Source organism: Nyctereutes procyonoides, unplaced genomic scaffold (genome assembly GCF_905146905.1).
Source record: "Nyctereutes procyonoides isolate TBG_1078 unplaced genomic scaffold, NYPRO_anot_genome, whole genome shotgun sequence".
Lineage (NCBI taxonomy): Eukaryota > Metazoa > Chordata > Mammalia > Carnivora > Canidae > Nyctereutes > Nyctereutes procyonoides.
Window position 1 is genome coordinate 7700984 of NW_026575031.1, and position 18333 is coordinate 7719316.

The 18333-nt window shown below is 39.8% G+C and overlaps 1 protein-coding gene across 1 annotated transcript in view; it reads right to left on the reverse strand.

Moving 5' to 3' along the window:
• The window catches only part of INO80 (INO80 complex ATPase subunit), a 131038-nt gene that overhangs the window by 13779 nt on the left and 98926 nt on the right, over nucleotides 1-18333 (reverse strand). Inside the window, exons 28-29 of the mRNA XM_055316755.1 lie at nucleotides 12720-12814; nucleotides 5615-5687 (exon numbers count right to left, since the gene is read on the reverse strand). Coding sequence (XP_055172730.1) covers nucleotides 5615-5687; nucleotides 12720-12814 — 168 coding nt within the window. The remainder of the gene's footprint in view (nucleotides 1-5614; nucleotides 5688-12719; nucleotides 12815-18333) is intronic.

An 18333-nucleotide genomic window follows, 5' to 3' on the forward strand; every position in this document is an offset into this window, starting at 1 on the left:
GGCAACCAGACCTGATTCAACTTGGGTTTTTCTTTATTTTTATTTTTTTAGCTCATAAAAGGTAAATTACAGCTGAGGAGACAGGTCTGCAATTTAACTTCAAGACAACCCCCATATTTAGTGGCTAATTATCATTTAAGTGGGTTAAAAGAGGTGGGGAATTTGTGAGGACTAGAATAAAATAAGATTCTATTAAGAAAACTATGTATCCGGGGGAAAGAAAAAGAGTATGGATATGTATAAGCTAGTAAGTTACAACAAGAATGAGAGAACTAAAAACCAAGCCAGACAGATGGTTATTATCTAACCTGACAATGAAATGAACACTGAAATCAACCAGGACATGAACTGGGGGCAGTGAGGAGAGTGCAAGGGAGACAATGCCCACCATGGTGGGGAAAAATGACACTGAGATTTGGTAATCAGGTTTATGGAGCTCAGTGAGACATTCTAGAGAGAAACAAATAACAATTAAAGGATAAGAACAACTAACTTAGCCAGGAAAGATTAAAGCAAGTCAATGCATGGCCACAAAGCACAACCCAGCAATGACTAAGGGGAAATATATTAATAGCACCTTCATGAAGTTGTACATGCCAAGCTGGACAGCCATGGGGGGAAGAGGGAGGTGAGAGCTAAGAGGGGGTGGAGGCCTCCGGCTTTACAGGTCACTGAGAGGGAGCTTCATGGGATGAGGGAGTGAACTACGAAACAGGAAAATTTTGAGAGGAACAACTGGAAAAAGGTGGACCAATACTTGGAGGGTAAAACTCGCATTCAAGAGAATGAGTGGAACCTTAGTTCCTTGGGAGGGCTGAACTGTCTGTCCCATGTTGTCTCAGGGGACACATAGGATCACACTTCTACCAAGAGAGAAAAAAGCTCCTCCTCTCTCTACATTTGAGTATTTAGTATAGGTCTGACACAGGGACAAAACAGTGCAGTTTGTAAGAACCCCTCACTAAACACAGCCAAATGCACAAATTCCCTACTCTAGGAAGAATATACAAAAACAAAACCAGGCAGTACGTGGCCATCAATCACATGGTAAAATCATGTTTTTACTAACAGAGTGGGCCAGAGTCCACTGTTTACAGATATACATCTATATATACATTTTCAATCATAAGACATTAAGTTTTTCCTGACATTTAGGCTGACTAACCTCTTCTTTGTCCATAAATGGTTCTGGGGAATCTTCCAAAGCTAAATAAATCTCAGGACAAAGGAAGAATGCCAGGCAAGGAGTTAAGCCTATTGTTTCTCTAAACACACACACACACACACACACACACACACACACACACGCATGCACACACTTTAACTTCACACAAAAGAACCTAGAAACTCAGTCTTGTGGTCTCAGTTTACTGAGAAGTATTCCAGGAGGTTCTAATTTACAAGTGATTCCCCAAGCTTTCCCCTCAAAATTAAATGTAAATTATTTTGGAACTGGGAACTCAGAATATTCAGCCTTTCTCTCTAGCCCCTAGGATGAAAAGGAATTCCTACTTCAACTTCTCTAGCTATGGGTTAGGCCTACTTGGGTTCTTTGTGGGTGGTAGGAACTCCTAACCTCCACCGGGCAAATTATGTGTACACTGGAAGCAGAATTCAGGATTTCCTCACTCAAATCTGTTTTTTTTTTTTTTTGGCCATGTAAATAAATGGCTAGAACCATGCCTTTTTTTTCCTCCAAGACTTACTTATTTGAGAGAGAGAGTATGCGTGAACAAAGGGAGAAGGCGGAAGAGAGAGACATGGACCCCACTCGCCTTGAGCAGACCTCGAGATCATGACCTGAGTTGAAAACCAGAGTTGGAAGCTCAAAGCACTGAGCCACCAAGGTGCCCCAAAAACTTTTCCTTAAGAAACCACAGATCAAACCTGAGATAGGCAGACTGAGAAGAGAAATACATTTTAATCACATGAATTTATGCTAGACTTCCCAGGTAACCTTACCCAGACTCATGGCCTTAAGTATCTAGGACCTAATGATTCCAAGAGTACATCTTCAGCTTCAATCTTTTTTTCTTTTTTAGAGAGAGGATGCATGCATGTGTGCGTGAGTAGCGGTGGAAAGGAGGGGCAGAGGGAGATTTTCAAGCAGGCTTCATTGCTCAGCATGGAGCCCGATCTCAAGAGCTGAGATTATGACCTGAGCCATAATGAAATGAAGAGTTGGATGCTCAATCAACTGAGCCACCCAAGTGCCCCTGGACTCAATTTTTCTACTGAACTCCAGACCCTGCAGCCTGGGTGACCCCCTTAAGCGTTTATTAAGAATCCTGAACTGAATACACCCCAAACCAAACTCTTGATTTCTCTCAAATCCATTCCTCTCTGTATCTTCCCCTTAATTGGTAACTGATGTCTCCATCATTGCAGCTGCCTAGGTCAAACACCTTGAAGATTTATTTATTTATTTATTTATCTATTTATCTATCTATTTATTTATTTATGATAGTCACAGAGAGAGAGAGAGAGAGGCAGAGACACAGGCAGAGGGAGAAGCAGGCTCCATGCACCGGGAGCCCGATGTGGGATTCGATCCCGGGTCTCCAGGATCGTGCCCCAGGCCAAAGGCAGGCGCCAAACCGCTGCGCCACCCAGGGATCCCCACCTTGAAGTTTTGACACCTCCTACACTTCCCGTATCTAATGTAGTAGCAAATCCTACCTCCCATGCCTAATTTTTTTTTTTTTAAAGATTTCCTATTTATTTATTCGAGAGAGAGAGAGGCAGAGACACAGGCAGAGGGAGAAGCAGGCTCCATGCAGGGAGCCCAATGTGGGACTCAATCCCAGGTCTCCAGGATCACACCCTGGGCTGAAGGCGGCACTAAACCGCTGAGCCACCAGGGCTGTACCATGCCTCCTAATTAAATGCGAATTCCTATTATTTCTCCCCACATCCACTGCTTCAACCCTTGTCCAAATCACCATCACCTTGTGTCTAACTCCCCCCCCCCTTTTTTGTGGTTTTGTGCATCTAACTCCTAACTGAACTTTCTGCTTCTACCTTTCTCCCTGTAGATTTCCCATCTCATTCCCCCAAAGCCAGAGGGACACATTTAAAACCCAAGCCAAATCATATTACCACTCTGTTCCAATTCTTCCAGTGGCCTCCCATCTCATCTGTTTCACAACACTTATCTGACAACTTCTCCCCCTCATCCTTTCTATTCCACCTACAAAGGGCTGCTCTCTATGGCCTGATCATGCCAAGCATGTTCTCGCCTCAGGGCTTTGCATTTATCTCTTCTGCCTGGAATGCTCTTCTTTATGCCTGATATATGCTTGGCTTGCTTCCTCACTTTCTTCAGATCTTGGCTCAAGCGTCACTTTATCAGAGAAGCTACACTAGCACATATAAAACAACCCCTGATCATGAATGGGGTTTTGAAGAACAGAGAGAAGTTTACCATGTGAAAGAGGCGCTGAACAAACAGTTCATGCAACAGTGTAATACAGTATGGTATGTTCAGGCACAAGAAGTCAATCATTATTTCTGGAACATAAATTTTGGAAGGTGGGAGAAATCTGGTGATTAGACTGTAAAGGATAAAGACCACAAAATGAAAGCCTTGTATGCCATGTAAAGGAGCTTATCCTTTATCTTGTGAGATGATGGAGATTCCCTGAGAGTTTTGGGCAAAGGGAGTGGCATGGTTAATAAAGAGGGCATAAATAAACCAAGAGAATAAATATGGGGCTAGGAGCTGCAACTGGAGTCAAAAAGAGAAAGTGACGACTCTGGTACTCACATTGAGAGTATGACTAAGTTAGGACTGTATGAGATACTTAAAAAAAAAAACAGAGCCGAGAACTAAGAAGTAAAGACAGCCAGATTTCTGCTATCTGATGTGGTACGAAGTGAACCACCATGTCAGAGAACTTACAAGAACACACTTAACACCCATTACAACCTGCCCTTAAAGAAGCCGGAAGCTGATTATGTACGTTAGATCCAACATCTACCCTGTTAGGCTTCCAGCAGTCCTCAGGCCCTGGAGCCTTGTCCAAACCTGGTTAACTGATTGATGAACTTTACATGCCAAAGAAGGTAACAGCTGAGTCCTGTGGTTGATATGCTACTTAGTGACATTATAGAATCTGCTCTTCTTTCTTGTACTGAAGTTCTAGGTACAGTAGTTAGTAAGGAGAGAGTGGACACAGCCTTGGAGTGGAGACTAGGCTCTAGTTCTAGCTCTGCAGCTTGTGAGTCTATTCAGGCCTCTTCTCCCTTGTACCTCATTTCTCCATAACTCTCCAGGGCTTGCATCCTCCTCCCATTTCTGGGAATTTTCATGCTATTTCACAGAGAAGCACTGCATGCAACAGCCACATAAAATGACATTTTTAGAATCATACTTTCTACAATTTCCCACATATGTATTCTTATGTCTCAAGGTTACTGAAATTGTTATTAAATATATTTGAACACTGGGAATAATTTTGAGATTCAAAAGGAATGCTCTTTTCCATTTCAGTCAACTTAAGTATTCTTCCAAGGAGATTGGGTATGAAAGGATAGCTCATTTGATACAATGTCTTTGGTTTTTTGTTTTTTGTTTTTTTTAAGATTTTATTTATTTATTTGACAGAGAGAGAGAGAATAGAAGCAGGAGGAACAGCAGGCAGAGGGAGAGGGAGAAGCAGGCTCTCCACCAAGCAGAGAGCTGGATATAGGGCTCCATCCCATGACCCTTGGACCATGACCTGAGCCAAAGCAGATGCTTAACTGAGCCATGCAGGTGCCCCATTTTTTTTTTTAAGGTTTTTATTTATTCATGAGAGACATACAGAGAGAGAGAGGCAGAGTCACAGGCAGAGAGAGAAGCAGGCTCCATGCAGGGAGCCCGACGTGGGACTTGATCGCAGGATTCCAGGATCATGCTCTGGGCCGAAGGCAGATGCTCAACCGCTGAGCCACCCAGGTGTCCCCCATGTCCCCCATTTTTATTTTTTAAGTTACCAATTTCATTGCTCTCCAAACACCTTTTGAAATTTGGGGTAAAAAAGGAATTTTTCCCATGGAAGAATAAAGCATAAGAGCAATAAAACAATCATTTCTGATTTGTTCAGTTATGGCTCCTAAAAAAGAAACTGTCAATCCAGGGCAGATTAAGTCAGTTTATGTACTGATATACTCCAACTGTTTTAAGAACAGTATCAGGGCAGCCCGGGTGGCTCAGCGGTTTAGCGCCACCTTCAGCCCAGGGCGTGATCCTGGAGACCCGGGATCAAATCCCACCTCGGGCTCCCTGCTTGGAGCCTGCTTCTCCCTCTGCCTGTGTCTGCCTCTCTCTCTGTGTCTCTCATAAATAAATAAATAAAATCTTAAAAAAAAAAAGAAGGAACAGTTTCAGACACATAGCATTCACTAAATCTTTGTTGAATGAATGTGTAAGAAACATATTCTAAGAGAATGGACAGAAAAGTCCAAAAGGAAAGCTAAAAAGTCCTAGTTCCAGCCAAAATGCAACTAATGTCTTTTAACATAACGAGGCAAAGAAATAAAAAGTGTGACACAAAGCAAAGGGTAATACCAACTGAACAACATTTATAGTAGAAAACTTGCATATCTGGTATATTGTGCTCTCATTACTTACTGTATCTGCAGCAGTGAGATTGATACCCAGTCCTCCAGCTCGTGTGCTTAGCAGGAACACAAAGATGTCATTCCTATAGAAAAGGGAAGAAGATACATTAAGAGGGAATTCTTTTTTTTTTTTTTTTTAAGAGGGAATTCTAAAAGAGAAAAACGGCATGTCACAAAAGATGGATTTCTGAAAACAAATAGTGTCTAGGACTAGAAAGGGATATCCAGGCCTGATCCACATTTCTTGACACATTGTACCAAGGTGCTCTGATGTTAAAATGAAACCATGGCTGTCATCTAAATTTGCAGATATACTTCTGCTGCACACTAATACTGATTGATAGGCAATATAATTATAAACATGTAGCAAATATAACAGAAACATGTTATCATGGAAGTAATCACATAACACAGAAGGGACAAAAAGCAGTATTCCCTGGTGATTCTCCCAGGAATCATGACTTCCAATAATTTGGGAACTAATGATTACAATTCCCAAACACTCATTTTTCAGATGAATAAAGTCAGTTCCAGAAAAATGACCCTGAGGTCAGGATTAAGACCCAGGTTATGATTTCTATGTATTAAGGTAAACTTAAGATCAATCTATGAAGACATGCTGGAATTAAAGCATTTTTTAATGAATGGCAACATAGCTCTGATGACAGAGTTGTTTCAGTTTCCCTTGACATCCTTCGTCCTTTTAACAAAAGCCAGAATTATAACTAAACCAGTAGGTCCCACTGTCACTCATTCACACAACAAATATTTATTTACTGAATACCTTCTAGGAACAAAGGTCATGCCAAAACACAGAGAGCAGGTTTGGACTACAAGATTTATCTACGTACAAACATACAATTATGGGCTCAGTTTGAACCCAATTCTTCATATATTTTAAGATTCTCTTACGTTTTCATGTTCCTGCCACTCAAGATCATTTTCCAGAACATTTCAGAGACAAAGGAACTGCATTATACTAGTTAGCAAACTTTACAGTCCTTTAAATCAAGCTGCTAATCTCTTTTCTTCAGGACTAAAATGATGAGTACAGCTAGAAATTAATTTAGACCAGTGTTATTCAAATTGCAGGTCACACCTATTACTGGTCATGAAATCAGTCTGGTAGATCTGGACATTAAGGAAGCAAATTAAAGACAGGAATAGAATAGATTAGAAAATATTTTAATACAGGGGGACCTGGCTGGCTCAGTTGGAAGAACATACAACTCAAGTTTCAGATATGGCATAGAGGTACTAAATCCCAAAGTAAAATGAATTTTATTTTGCTGGTTCCTACCCCATTAAAGAAAAAAAAAGAAAGAAAGGAAATACAGTGATATCAAGATATTCTCATCTCTTGATGCTATTCTTCCTTGGTAAAGTCATTTGACTGCTGAAGCTCTGTTGTTTCCTGGACTGTAAAATGATGATGCTCCGAATATAGCTGAAGTGACTAAGTGATGACACATCAACAGTAAACATGAGTATCAGTGAAGGAACTATTTTGAAAGAAGCCTCCTGGTTAATCACTAAGCTGTATTGGTCCTCGTAGAAATCTGTCCATTATTTGCATTTAGTTAAATACTAGGTTCCCAAAGGCAGGAATGGTAACAAAGTCTGTCTACAAGCCTGTTACAAGGCCAGATTCCAAAAGCTCTATACTCCCACTGAAATTCTACTAGTTTATCCTTGATTTTATCAAGTTTAGTATTTCATAATTTTATTTATTTACTTTATAAAATGTTCTCTTTTATAGTCAACATATATAGGGCAAACCAAAAAGTTAAAAGGTACATGCTAGTTTGCAACACATTTTCCTATAGATATGAAATAATGTAAATGGAAGTTGACACTTTACAGCCCAGAGGAGGGTATCTGACCACAGTGAGGCTGCAAATAAAAACTGATTCAGCTTTCCAGGCCTATATTAATCTCTACCAAAAAATCCTTCCCTCTCTGACCCTTCCCTCTCTGCTCCTCCTCATACTTCTCTCCAATACCTGTGTGAGAGCAGATGGAACCAACCAATCAATGGTTAGGATTCTTCATAATTCTTTAAGTCTAGAGCCTGAGCAAGGTGTGGGGGTAGGGGATGGGAGATGAGACAAGGAGGGAGGTAGAAAGCAGTTGGAAACTGCAATATAAGGAAGGGTAGAGGCAGGGGTGCCTGGGTGGCTCAGTTGGTTAAGTGTCTGATTTGATCTCAGGGTCTTGAGTTCAAGCCTGTTTTGTTGTTTTTGTTTTAAAGGGGTAAAGGCAGAAAGATAGGTCAATTCCATAGTCTGGATAGCCAGAGACAAGTCCCCAGATATGGCAATCACTTACAAACAGGGACCATGTAGAGAAAGAATAATGAAGGGAATTTGGGTAAAAATAAATCAGTAGCAAAACTTAGAAATTTTAACAGTAGAAGACATTTTTTTTTTTTTGGTATTAACTTTGTATTGAGAAGAATGCCTTTTAATGATAACGTAGTAAGTAGCAAGATTTGGTTGAATTCAACCTAATTGCATCATATTGTTTTTTTTTTAATTTTTAAAATTTTTTAAAATTGCATCATATTGTAATGGGAAAATAAAAATTATGGAAATCTTGAGTTAAAATAAATTACTGTCTACCCTCGATCACTGGGTACTGCTGGATCATTTATAAACAAAAACATCTAAATCAAATTGCTGAGAAGTCCCTTTCAACTTAATAAATCTAGTATTGATCATGGGAATTACTGTTTTGGGGGGCTCCGCCTAAATGGAAGAAAACAGAATCCCTGAAGGCAAAATGTTGGTTTGGGTGCCCTCTAGGGGGCTGAGAGAAAATTTCCACTCAGGGTTTTGGTTGGAACAGGCCTTAGTGAGCAGGCTTCTGGGTGGTCTGTGAGGGAGCCCATGAAATCACGTAGCAAAGCATGCTTAGGTCTCACTCCTAGTCTTATTTAATGACCCATTAAGGCCACTGTGCACCAAAATACCCAAATAGTCCCTGGGCATGTAGCCTAACCGACTACAGCGAAGACTTGCTCAATAACTGAAAAAGAGCCAGAATGAAAGAAGAGGCTGGGACTCTACAACACTCTTCTCAAGGAAAAAAAAAAAATTGATGCTGCACTCACTTTTTCTCATGTTTTCCAAAGGGTTATTACCCTGAGGGACCAGGTGATTGGGGGGGGGGCGCGGAGTGGGATCCATTTGGTAAATGTCATGGGGTATCAAGAAGGGAAGCAAAGGCCGAGACACTCCAGAGCAAAGACCTTGTGAATGGCTTCTAGAATCACGCACTGATCACATGTTCTGAATGTTGCCCAGTCAGGACATCCTGGCCAAACAGTCTTTAGTCTCAGTCGGACTCTTTCCTGGAAGGATCCCTCATAAATAAATCTTGTATGAAGGGAATGTAAATGGCTTTTTATAGGCGTTCTTGTTTACTCTGGCTGACCTTTGAGCCACAGGGCTTTCCAGTTGAAACTACATTTTTTTCTTTTGATGTCTTTTCATTAATAGTAATGAAAATATTTGGCAAGGAATGCTTTTTTTGTTTTCAAAAACACCTGTCTTTTTCTCTACATTGGCTACATCAGCCACTCAAATTTATAAATTGAAAATTTCTTCCCATTTGGAGGGGTCTATCAGATAAGCTTCTTATCAGCATAGGTGCAGTTCTGACTCTTTATATGAAAAGGAGATTATGTCCTACTCATAATTCTAACTCTAGTCAACTATCTACCTCATCACGTAGGCAGGGAAGTCTGTTTTTTTTTTTTCCCCCATTTTGCGTAGTATTAGATGCAGGTGGTAAAGAGATGGTTTACTCAAATGTGGAATCTCAAAAAAGTCACTGCTCCCTAAGTAACTTTCAGTTGTAGGGTTTGGATGCTCAAGTAAGGTTTCCCAAGAAAGTTGTGAAAAGTGAGCATTTACTATGCAGATCTAGCTTTATTTATTTATTTATTTAAATATTAATTTATTTATTCATCGGAGACACAGAGAAAGGCAGAGACATAGGCAGAGGGAGAAGCAGGCTCCATGCAGGGAGTCTGATGTGGGACTTGATCCCAGAATCCCGGGATCAGGCCCTGAGCCAAAGGCAGACACTCAACTGCTAAGCCACCCAGCCATCCCAGATCTAGTATAATTTAATGGTGAAAACATCCTTCTTTTGGAGCTAAGCTTTTCAAAAGTATTGTGTGATACTGGGATTGCCCAAACGACTGTTCCACAAGTTAAATAGATTTTAGGGACGCCTGGGTGGCTCAGTGGTTGGACGTCTGCCTTTGGCTTGGGGCATGATCCTGGAGTCCCGGGATCGAGTCCCACATTGGACTCCCTGCATGGAGCCTGCTTCTCCCTCTGCCTCTGCCTTTCTCTGTCTCTCATGAATAAATAAATAAAATCTTAAATAAAAAAATAACTAAATAAATAAATAAATAGAAGTTTTTAGAAGTAATATGTTAGATACATCTACTAGTCTTTTCTGCTAAAAGACTGTAAATATACTGACCTGGGATCTCATGTCCACTGGGTCAGCTAGAAAAAGCTGTACCTTTATTGTTCAAAAGACTGAATCATTACAAGTCAATGTATTACATCTCTGGTGGGACTCTAAGTTGGCAAAACTTTCCACAGAGCAATGTGACAAATATTCATATCCCTTCACTCAGCAGTTTTTCTTGTTTGCATCTCTATTAAAAAAACTAAAATGGTGACAAAATTTTGTAAATAAAGATATTCACTCAACATTTTAACAACAGATATGTGGTATAAATATCCAGTGTAAGAGTATTAGTCATTAAAAATGATTACCAAAAAATGATTACAAAGACTTTTTAAATGATACGTGAAAAATGTTTAATATATATAATATTAAGTGTAAAAAATCAGGACATATAATCGTATCTACAATACGGTATCAACATGTGAATATAACCACACACATACTAAAGACCAGAGGGATATATCTAAGAGTTGAAACTCAGGCTGGAGTAGGCAAGGAAAAAGTAAAATAGGTTTTATTTGATTTTAGAATTAAGAAAAGAGGGATCCCTGGGTGGCGCAGCGGTTTAGCGCCTGCCTTTGGCCCAGGGCGCGATCCTGGAGACCCGGGATCAAGTCCCACGTCGGGCTCCTGGTGCATGGAGCCTGCTTCTCCCTCTCCCTGTGTCTCTGCCTCTCTCTCTCTCTCTCTCTCTGTGACTATCATAAATAAATAAAAATTTAAAAAATATATACCACTTAGAATTAAGAAAAGAAGAAGACCAGCTGGCAAAAGATTTTTTTTCTGGGGGGAATAACAACATAATGGGGTTAGGAAGTTGACCCTTGAACAATGTAGCAGGGTAAGGGGAGCCAAACTCCTGGCACAGTCGAAAATATAACTTCTGACTCTCCAAAAACGTGACTACTGATAGACTCCTACTGACTAGAAGCCTTACCAATAATACAAGCAGTTGATTAAGTACATATTTTTATGTCATGTTTATTATGTTATAATTTTACAATAAAGAAAACTAGAGAAAGGTTATTAAGAAAAGCCTAAGAAAGAGTAAATTCATTTACTATATAGTACTGTTTTATAGTTATCAGAAAAAAACCCAAATCTATGTATAAGTGGACCTGCGAAGTTCAAATCCATGTTGTTTGAGGGTAACTGTACTATGCTAATACATGTCTCAAAGAATCAATTTAAGAATCTGCCAATAGCTTCTGCTGGTGAGAAGCTAGGTTAGGTCGTCCACACAGTTAGTTACTCCAAGGTAACAAAGCAAAGTAGGTTCAAAGCAGATCTTCCCTTTCCATTGTTGGTCAAACAACCACTTGAATTCAGATGTATAGTTTCAACTTAGGAGTTACTGGCTTGGGTATAAAACCGTAAACCAAAAGAAGGTTTATCTCCTTGCCTATGCTTCATTATAAAGCATTATGCAATAGCAAAAATTATCAATCAGAGGGTACTCTATGTTAAACCATGAATTTTAGGGAAAATTGTTTTATATCTGAAGTAAACCATGCTTTAAAGCTGAAATGAAAGAAATTAAAAATTATAACCTAAATACAAAGGACTATGTGCTTAGTTTTCTTCCCATGAATTCAAAACTTAAATATTAATAAACTATACAATTAAAGTTCAAAAATCCAGAATTGTTGTGATTTACAGCACAGTAAGATCTCCCTTATTCTTTAGTTACTCAGTTTAAAGAAGAAAATTCAAGGGTGCTGTTCAGCAGCCCTATGACTAGCTAGTGGAGCTTGGCTTTCTCCTTGGAGGGAGCAGTAACCAGACTCTGCTTATTACAATGAGAAGCTGCACTTAGGATAATTATGGCCCTGCAAGCCATCAGCACCCAGCAGGCAGTATTTGAAATTTCATAGGCTCATTATCAGGTGGGAGAAGAACTGTAACAGAGCTGCTGGCTGAAAAGATTGTGCACCACTCCCATTTGTCATACTGTACTCTATTACTACAATGCTAGAGGGAAAGCAGGAAAAAGCAAGGTATTTTTCTTTAAACTTATACAAAAGAGGTAAGCAAAATAAACTAAAAATCAATATCCAGAGATAGCCACTGTTAATATTTAGAAATACAGTCTTACGGACTTTCTACATAATATATTATCTACATAAAGGAGAATCTGGGTTCATACTAAGAAATAATTTCTCTTTTTGCCCAAATAAAAGGGTACTGACTTGGTAAGAAAGTGTACTTTATTTTTTTTTTTTTAATTTTTATTTATTTATTATAGTCACAGAGAGAGAGAGAGAGAGGCAGAGACACAGGCAGAGGGAGAAGCAGGCTCCATGCACCGGGAGCCCGACATGGGATTCGATCCCGGGTCTCCAGGATCACGCCCTAAGGCCAAAGGCAGGCGCTAAACCGCTGCGCCACCCAGGGATCCCAGAAAGTGTACTTTGAATACAAAAATTATCAAGTATTCACATTTTCTCTCTTTCCTCCCTGCATATAGATCTGAACCAATATAAACAAATTTAGCTATTGTCTTAAAATAACGATATCATGACTGCTTAACAATCTGAGATGTGTTGGATGTTTCTTTTAAACTCATCATCTTAAGCACTAGAGGAAAATCAAATGAGAATTTCTGTAATTTCTATTAATGTTACCTGTTTTGAAAATCAGCAACCATGTCCCGCCTCTCTGAGATCTTGGATGAGCCATCAAGCCTCATGTAGGTATGCTTCCTGTAAACCATGTATTCCTGCCAATCAGAGTAAAAAATGTAAGTCTGATGAAAATTACTGTCTACTAATTCCCACAACATCTACCCACCTTCTATCTCATCCATACTGGGGGCAAGCAATTATATCCAGAAGAAGGAGAAAGTAATCTGAAGATTGCAAGAACTTAACTTGTAAATGAATTTATTGCCAGTATGTCAGAATTGAGGGTACTGTGAAGATTACAGCCACCCACAATTTCAACTTTGAAACTCATCTCATTCCTGCAGATTTCAGTAGGTTTCATGAAAATAAATCAACAAAATAAAATGAAATTTCCAAACAAAAATGGCCTTTCAGTCAGCGACCAGATGTTTCTCACAGCTACACAATATCCAGTGTTCTTTCTGTAAGTAACTCACCCTAGTGTTTTTCTCCCTAACCTATCCTTGCGGAGCAATATCTTTGAATTTACAGCCAAAGTCTCCTTCTCCTAGCAGAGCATGCATCATTGTTAAGGGAAGCCTAAGCATCTGAGTGAACAGAAGACAAGGTAACTTTCCACGGCAGAGCATGTTCTGGACATCATCTGTAAGAGGAATTACAACTTTTTTTTTTTAAAGATTTTATTTATCCATGAGAGACACACAGAGAGAGGCAGAGACACAGGCAGAGGGAGAAGTAGGCTCTCTGCAAGGAGCCCGATATGGGACTTGATCCCAGATCCTGGGATCATGCCCTGAGCTGAAGGCAGATGCTCAACCACTGAGCCACCCAGGTATCCCGAGGAATTACAACTTTTTAAGACTGGAGAAGAAACTTCAAGAGATGCAATGGAGAGAACATAGTGCCATTCTCTGAAGCTGCAATTTCTCTTATAGATGATGTCCAAATGAGCACCGATTTCCTCTTTCTTACTCCTAATTATATGGATTAGCTGCAAAAAGTCCATTTGTAGAGGAGCCATTATCAAAAACTCAACACAGCTGCCTATTTATAAGAAACATCATGAAACAATATTTCAGTTCTAAAATAACTCTTTCCTATTGAAAAAGACTAGTTATTACATTTGGGAGAGGTCTGTGTTAATTATCTACAATCAAATGTTCGTTTGTTGCAATATTCTCTTGTGTAGTTCTTATTATACCTGGCTGGGTACTTCAGCACACAAGATTGCTACAGTGGGTATGGCTGGTGCAATGCATGTGGCAGCCTACTCTCAGAGTGAGTACCAAAACTCCGATGGCTAGGCAGAGGTCTCTGCCTACCAAGTAAAGCTGGTCGACAAAGTGGGCAAGCTCACTGAGGCACACATCTTCATTGTGGTGTGTATATATTTTTACTATTTCTTTCTCAAGTGGTTCTTTAATCAAAAAGGAGTAGAACATATTTGGTCAAAGAAGAGCTTCAAATTTATATTTAGTAGTATAGTCCTATAAAGGTACTAGATTAATGGCAGAAGAGTAGGGGGTGTTTTAGATAAGGAGGGATTCAGGAAAAAAGATGAAAAATGAGAACATGATGATGGTCTTTAGAGCTCACTCTAGCTTGGCAGCTAATTCAATCAGGGATGCTACCATCCAGAACAACCAAATAAGTAGATTACACACAGAGACATCCCATAGGTTGGACTTCTACCACAAGGTGGGCTTTTTACACAGGCATTTTTGTCTTCTGAACTAGAACTTCTAACTTCAGTGAAAGCACTGATGAATCAATCTTCTTGTAGATCTTACTGTTTACATCAGTTATATATCAAGGTCAGCATGACACCAGAGATATTAATCCTAGACCATAATCAAACCAATGCTGATTACAGAGAGCCTGTTATTGAGGCAACAGAAGTGAATCTTTTCCATTTATTGCTTTAAGCCTCTGCTCTCCCACCCAGGGGAGCAGTGAGATTTCAGAAGGCTTAGATGAGTTTAGATCCGATTTCAGTAAATAGCTTCAAAACAACAAATAAATGGACATGGAAAAACGCAGTTAAAAGCAGAACAGAGGAATGTCTACATCCTCACACCACAGAAAGACAGCTAAAATATAAAGGCAGACATAAAAAAGCAATTCAGTATTTCCTTCATTCACAAATTCTGGCTATACCAAAGCTATTCTAGAGGTTTCTCTGAAATTCTGGGTGGTTTAGAAAAGATACTTAATTTAATCTGGAAAGAAATGCCTAATTTCTTCCAACTGCTAATTTTAAGATTTGTGCCCACTTCTATGCTTAGTTCAGCTTTCCTATGATCTGAAAAACATCTAAAGATTTAGCATAAAATTGAATTCAATTTTGTTAAAAACATAACACAAATTCTAACAATAAATGATAAGTCAGGGATCCTTGGGTGGCGCAGCGGTTTAGCACCTGGCTTTGGCCCAGGGCGCGATCCTGGAAACCCGGGATCGAATCCCACGTCAGGCTCCAGGTGCATGGAGCCTGCTTCTCCCTCTGCCTGTGTCTCTGCCTCTCTCTCTCTCTCTCTGTGACTATCATAAAGAAATAAAAATTAAAAAAAATTAAAAAAAATAAATGATAAGTCATAGCACTTTATTTATATCTAAGTAATCTCTACACCCAATGTGAGGCTCGAACTCATGACCCTGAGATGAGAGTCACATGCTCTTGTGCCTGAGCCAGCCAAGGCACCCCTCAAAAATTTTAAAAAGCTATCTCAAAAAGTCTTTCTCTCTCTCTCAACAATCTAGACATCATAAGGTTTTGTAAGATCCAGGGCCACTGCTGACTACCACTTGCTGGCTGACTCTACTGTAGTTTGTAGGAACTGTCATGATGAGCACTCCTGTGCACCAAAGAGGGCTTATGGAACAGAAACACCAGGTATTATCCAGTCCTTTCTTACACAAAGTACTCTGTAGACACCAAGGATCTCTTTCACCCAAGTCCCTTTTGGTATTCAGGAACGACTTAGAAAATGATCCACCAGTATGATTAAATTTCCTGGAGCCTTGTAAAGTAATTCTTTTTGCTCCACCACTTAAAGAAGCAAAGAGAGAAGAGAAACCAAATATAGACCTTCCTCTTCCAGGTCTCATAATTTAGTATCCTCCTTTAATTAAATAAATATGAACATCAGTACTCAAGTGGATTCCTGTGGATCAATAAGCATTAACCAAAGTATATTCTAATACTGCTTAAACTAATACAATTTTTCAACATTTAAGACTTGAGAGCTATACAGTCCTAGTAGATACTATTTTTAAAAACACTGAAGAAGCCAAAAACGGGGTTATGGACAAGATGTGCTCTTGGTATTTGAGTAGTGATTTTTAACCAGGATTAAAAATACATGTGCCGGGACCCACCCCAGGGATTCAGACTCTAGGTTTGGGCTAGGGCCCAGAGTGGTTTATTTTTAAAAAGCTCCAAAGATGAGTGCAATAGATACCCTATATCTGTAGCTGAGAACCACCACTACACAAAGAGTAGGTCCTTCAGGATCTTGCTACCACAGCATGGCCCTCAAAAGTTTGTTAAAATGTAGAATCTAGGGGCACCTGGGTGACTCAGTCTGTTAAACCTCCGACTCTTGACCTCAGCTTAGGTCTTGATCTCAAGGCTGTGAGTTTAAGCCCCATGGTGGGTTCCACGCTGGGCGTGGAACCTACTTGAAAAAAAAAAAGGAGAATTGAGGGATACACCCCATAATTGATAAATCAGAATTTGTGTTTTGACATGTATTACTACTTGCAAGTACATTTATGCTTGAGAAACACTATTGTAGGGATCCCTGGGTGGCACAGCGGTTTAGTGCCTGCCTTTGGCCCAGGGCGCGATCCTGGAGACCCAGGATCTAATCCTATGTCGGGCTCCTGGTGCATGGAGCCTGCTTCTCCCTCTGCCTATGTCTCTGCCTCTCTCTCTCTCTGTGTGACTATCATAAATAAATAAAAATTAAAAAAAAAGAGAGAAACACTATTGCAGAACAATATCCTTATACTATTTTAAAAGCGATGGAATTTTTTTCCCCCAAATGAAATTTAATTTTAATTTAAATTCAATTTGCCAACGTATATTATAACAGCCAGTGCTCATCACATCCCATGCCTTCCTTAATGCCTAGTCACTCCTTCCTCCCCACCCACCTCCCCCGAAGTGAAATTTTATATGAAACCCTGCTAGGGGCGCCTGACGGGTTCAATTAAGCGTCTGCCTTCAGCTTGGGTCATGATCGGGTCATGATCGAGGTGTCCTGAATCGAGCCCCGTGTATAGGGCTTCCCTGCTCAGCAAGGAGTCTGCTTCTCCTCTCCCTCTTGCTCATGTTCTCTCAAATGAATAAATAAAATCTTAAAAAAAAAAAAAAAAAGCCCCTCTAATATAGGATAAAGGCCATTACTATTCTGGTTGATGAAGAAGGGGGAGTCCAGAGCCCTACCTGCTTAATCCTTACCTAGGTTTCCTGTCCTCTACCCTGCCCTACCAGTTTGAAAAACATTCTTGGAAAACATATTAAGAAGACAGAGCGGCACTGGATCATATCTGTAAGTTACTTTTAAAATAGTGGCTGCACAGGTATCAGCATAACTCAAAATAGTTTCCACAAGTATCTCTCACTCCTTTAAAGTACATTAAATAAAAGCAAACATTCAGACACCAAGGGGTGTATGACAAAGGAACTAAGTTCATCTTGAAGCAGTAGTAACGATGGTGGTTAGTATTTACTGAGCATTTACTAAGTGACACTATTCTGTGCATTTTACCTGGTTTTGCTTATCTAATCCTCACTATAGTAGTCTTTAGGTGTTGTTATTGGCACTCCCATGTTACAGATGTTAAGTTGTTCCTGTAGATGTTCCTAAAGTTACATAAGTAGGTAACGGAGCTAGATTGGAACTCATGTTAATTGGTGCCAGAGCCTCTGGCTTAACTCCTCTGCTGCTTTCCAAATAGAACAGAAGCTTACCACCACCAGGGAAAAATGTGGTTGTAGTGTGTCGAGAAGCCACATGATTAATACATGCTATCCATAACCTTCATGCATTACCATCATTAAAAAAAAAGATAATTGGGCATTTGAAAAAATAAAGGCAAATGTCTGTATATCTTTAACATGAACTTCCCATTCTGAGTCTTCTTTTCTATTTCAAAGTTGCCTCTGTTCATTTCAATCCGATTTTACTTTCCCAAAACAATTTGGGGGAAAGGCTCAGTATGATCCACAAACCTGCAGACCTGGTCTAACTTTATTTCCCGAACATGCCACTTTCCATTTTTGAGGTGTATCACCAGCAATGGCAGCCATCCTTCCCTTACCTAATACAAAGAGTCCTTTGGAGCAAGACCTAATCACAAGGCATACAAGGCCCATCATAATCTGCCTTCACTCTACTTGTGTTATTCCCTTTTTTCCTAAACCATATGCTCCAATCACACCAAGCTAGTCCTGCCCAAATGTCTTGCACCTTCCCATCTCTGTGCCTTTTTACAGCTGGCTTCCTTAGTCTGGAATGCCCTTCTCCTTGACAGTTGAAATTCTATTTCAGTTCAGATATCACTATCTATGGGAACCCTTCCTCAAGTGACCCAATTAGAAATAAAT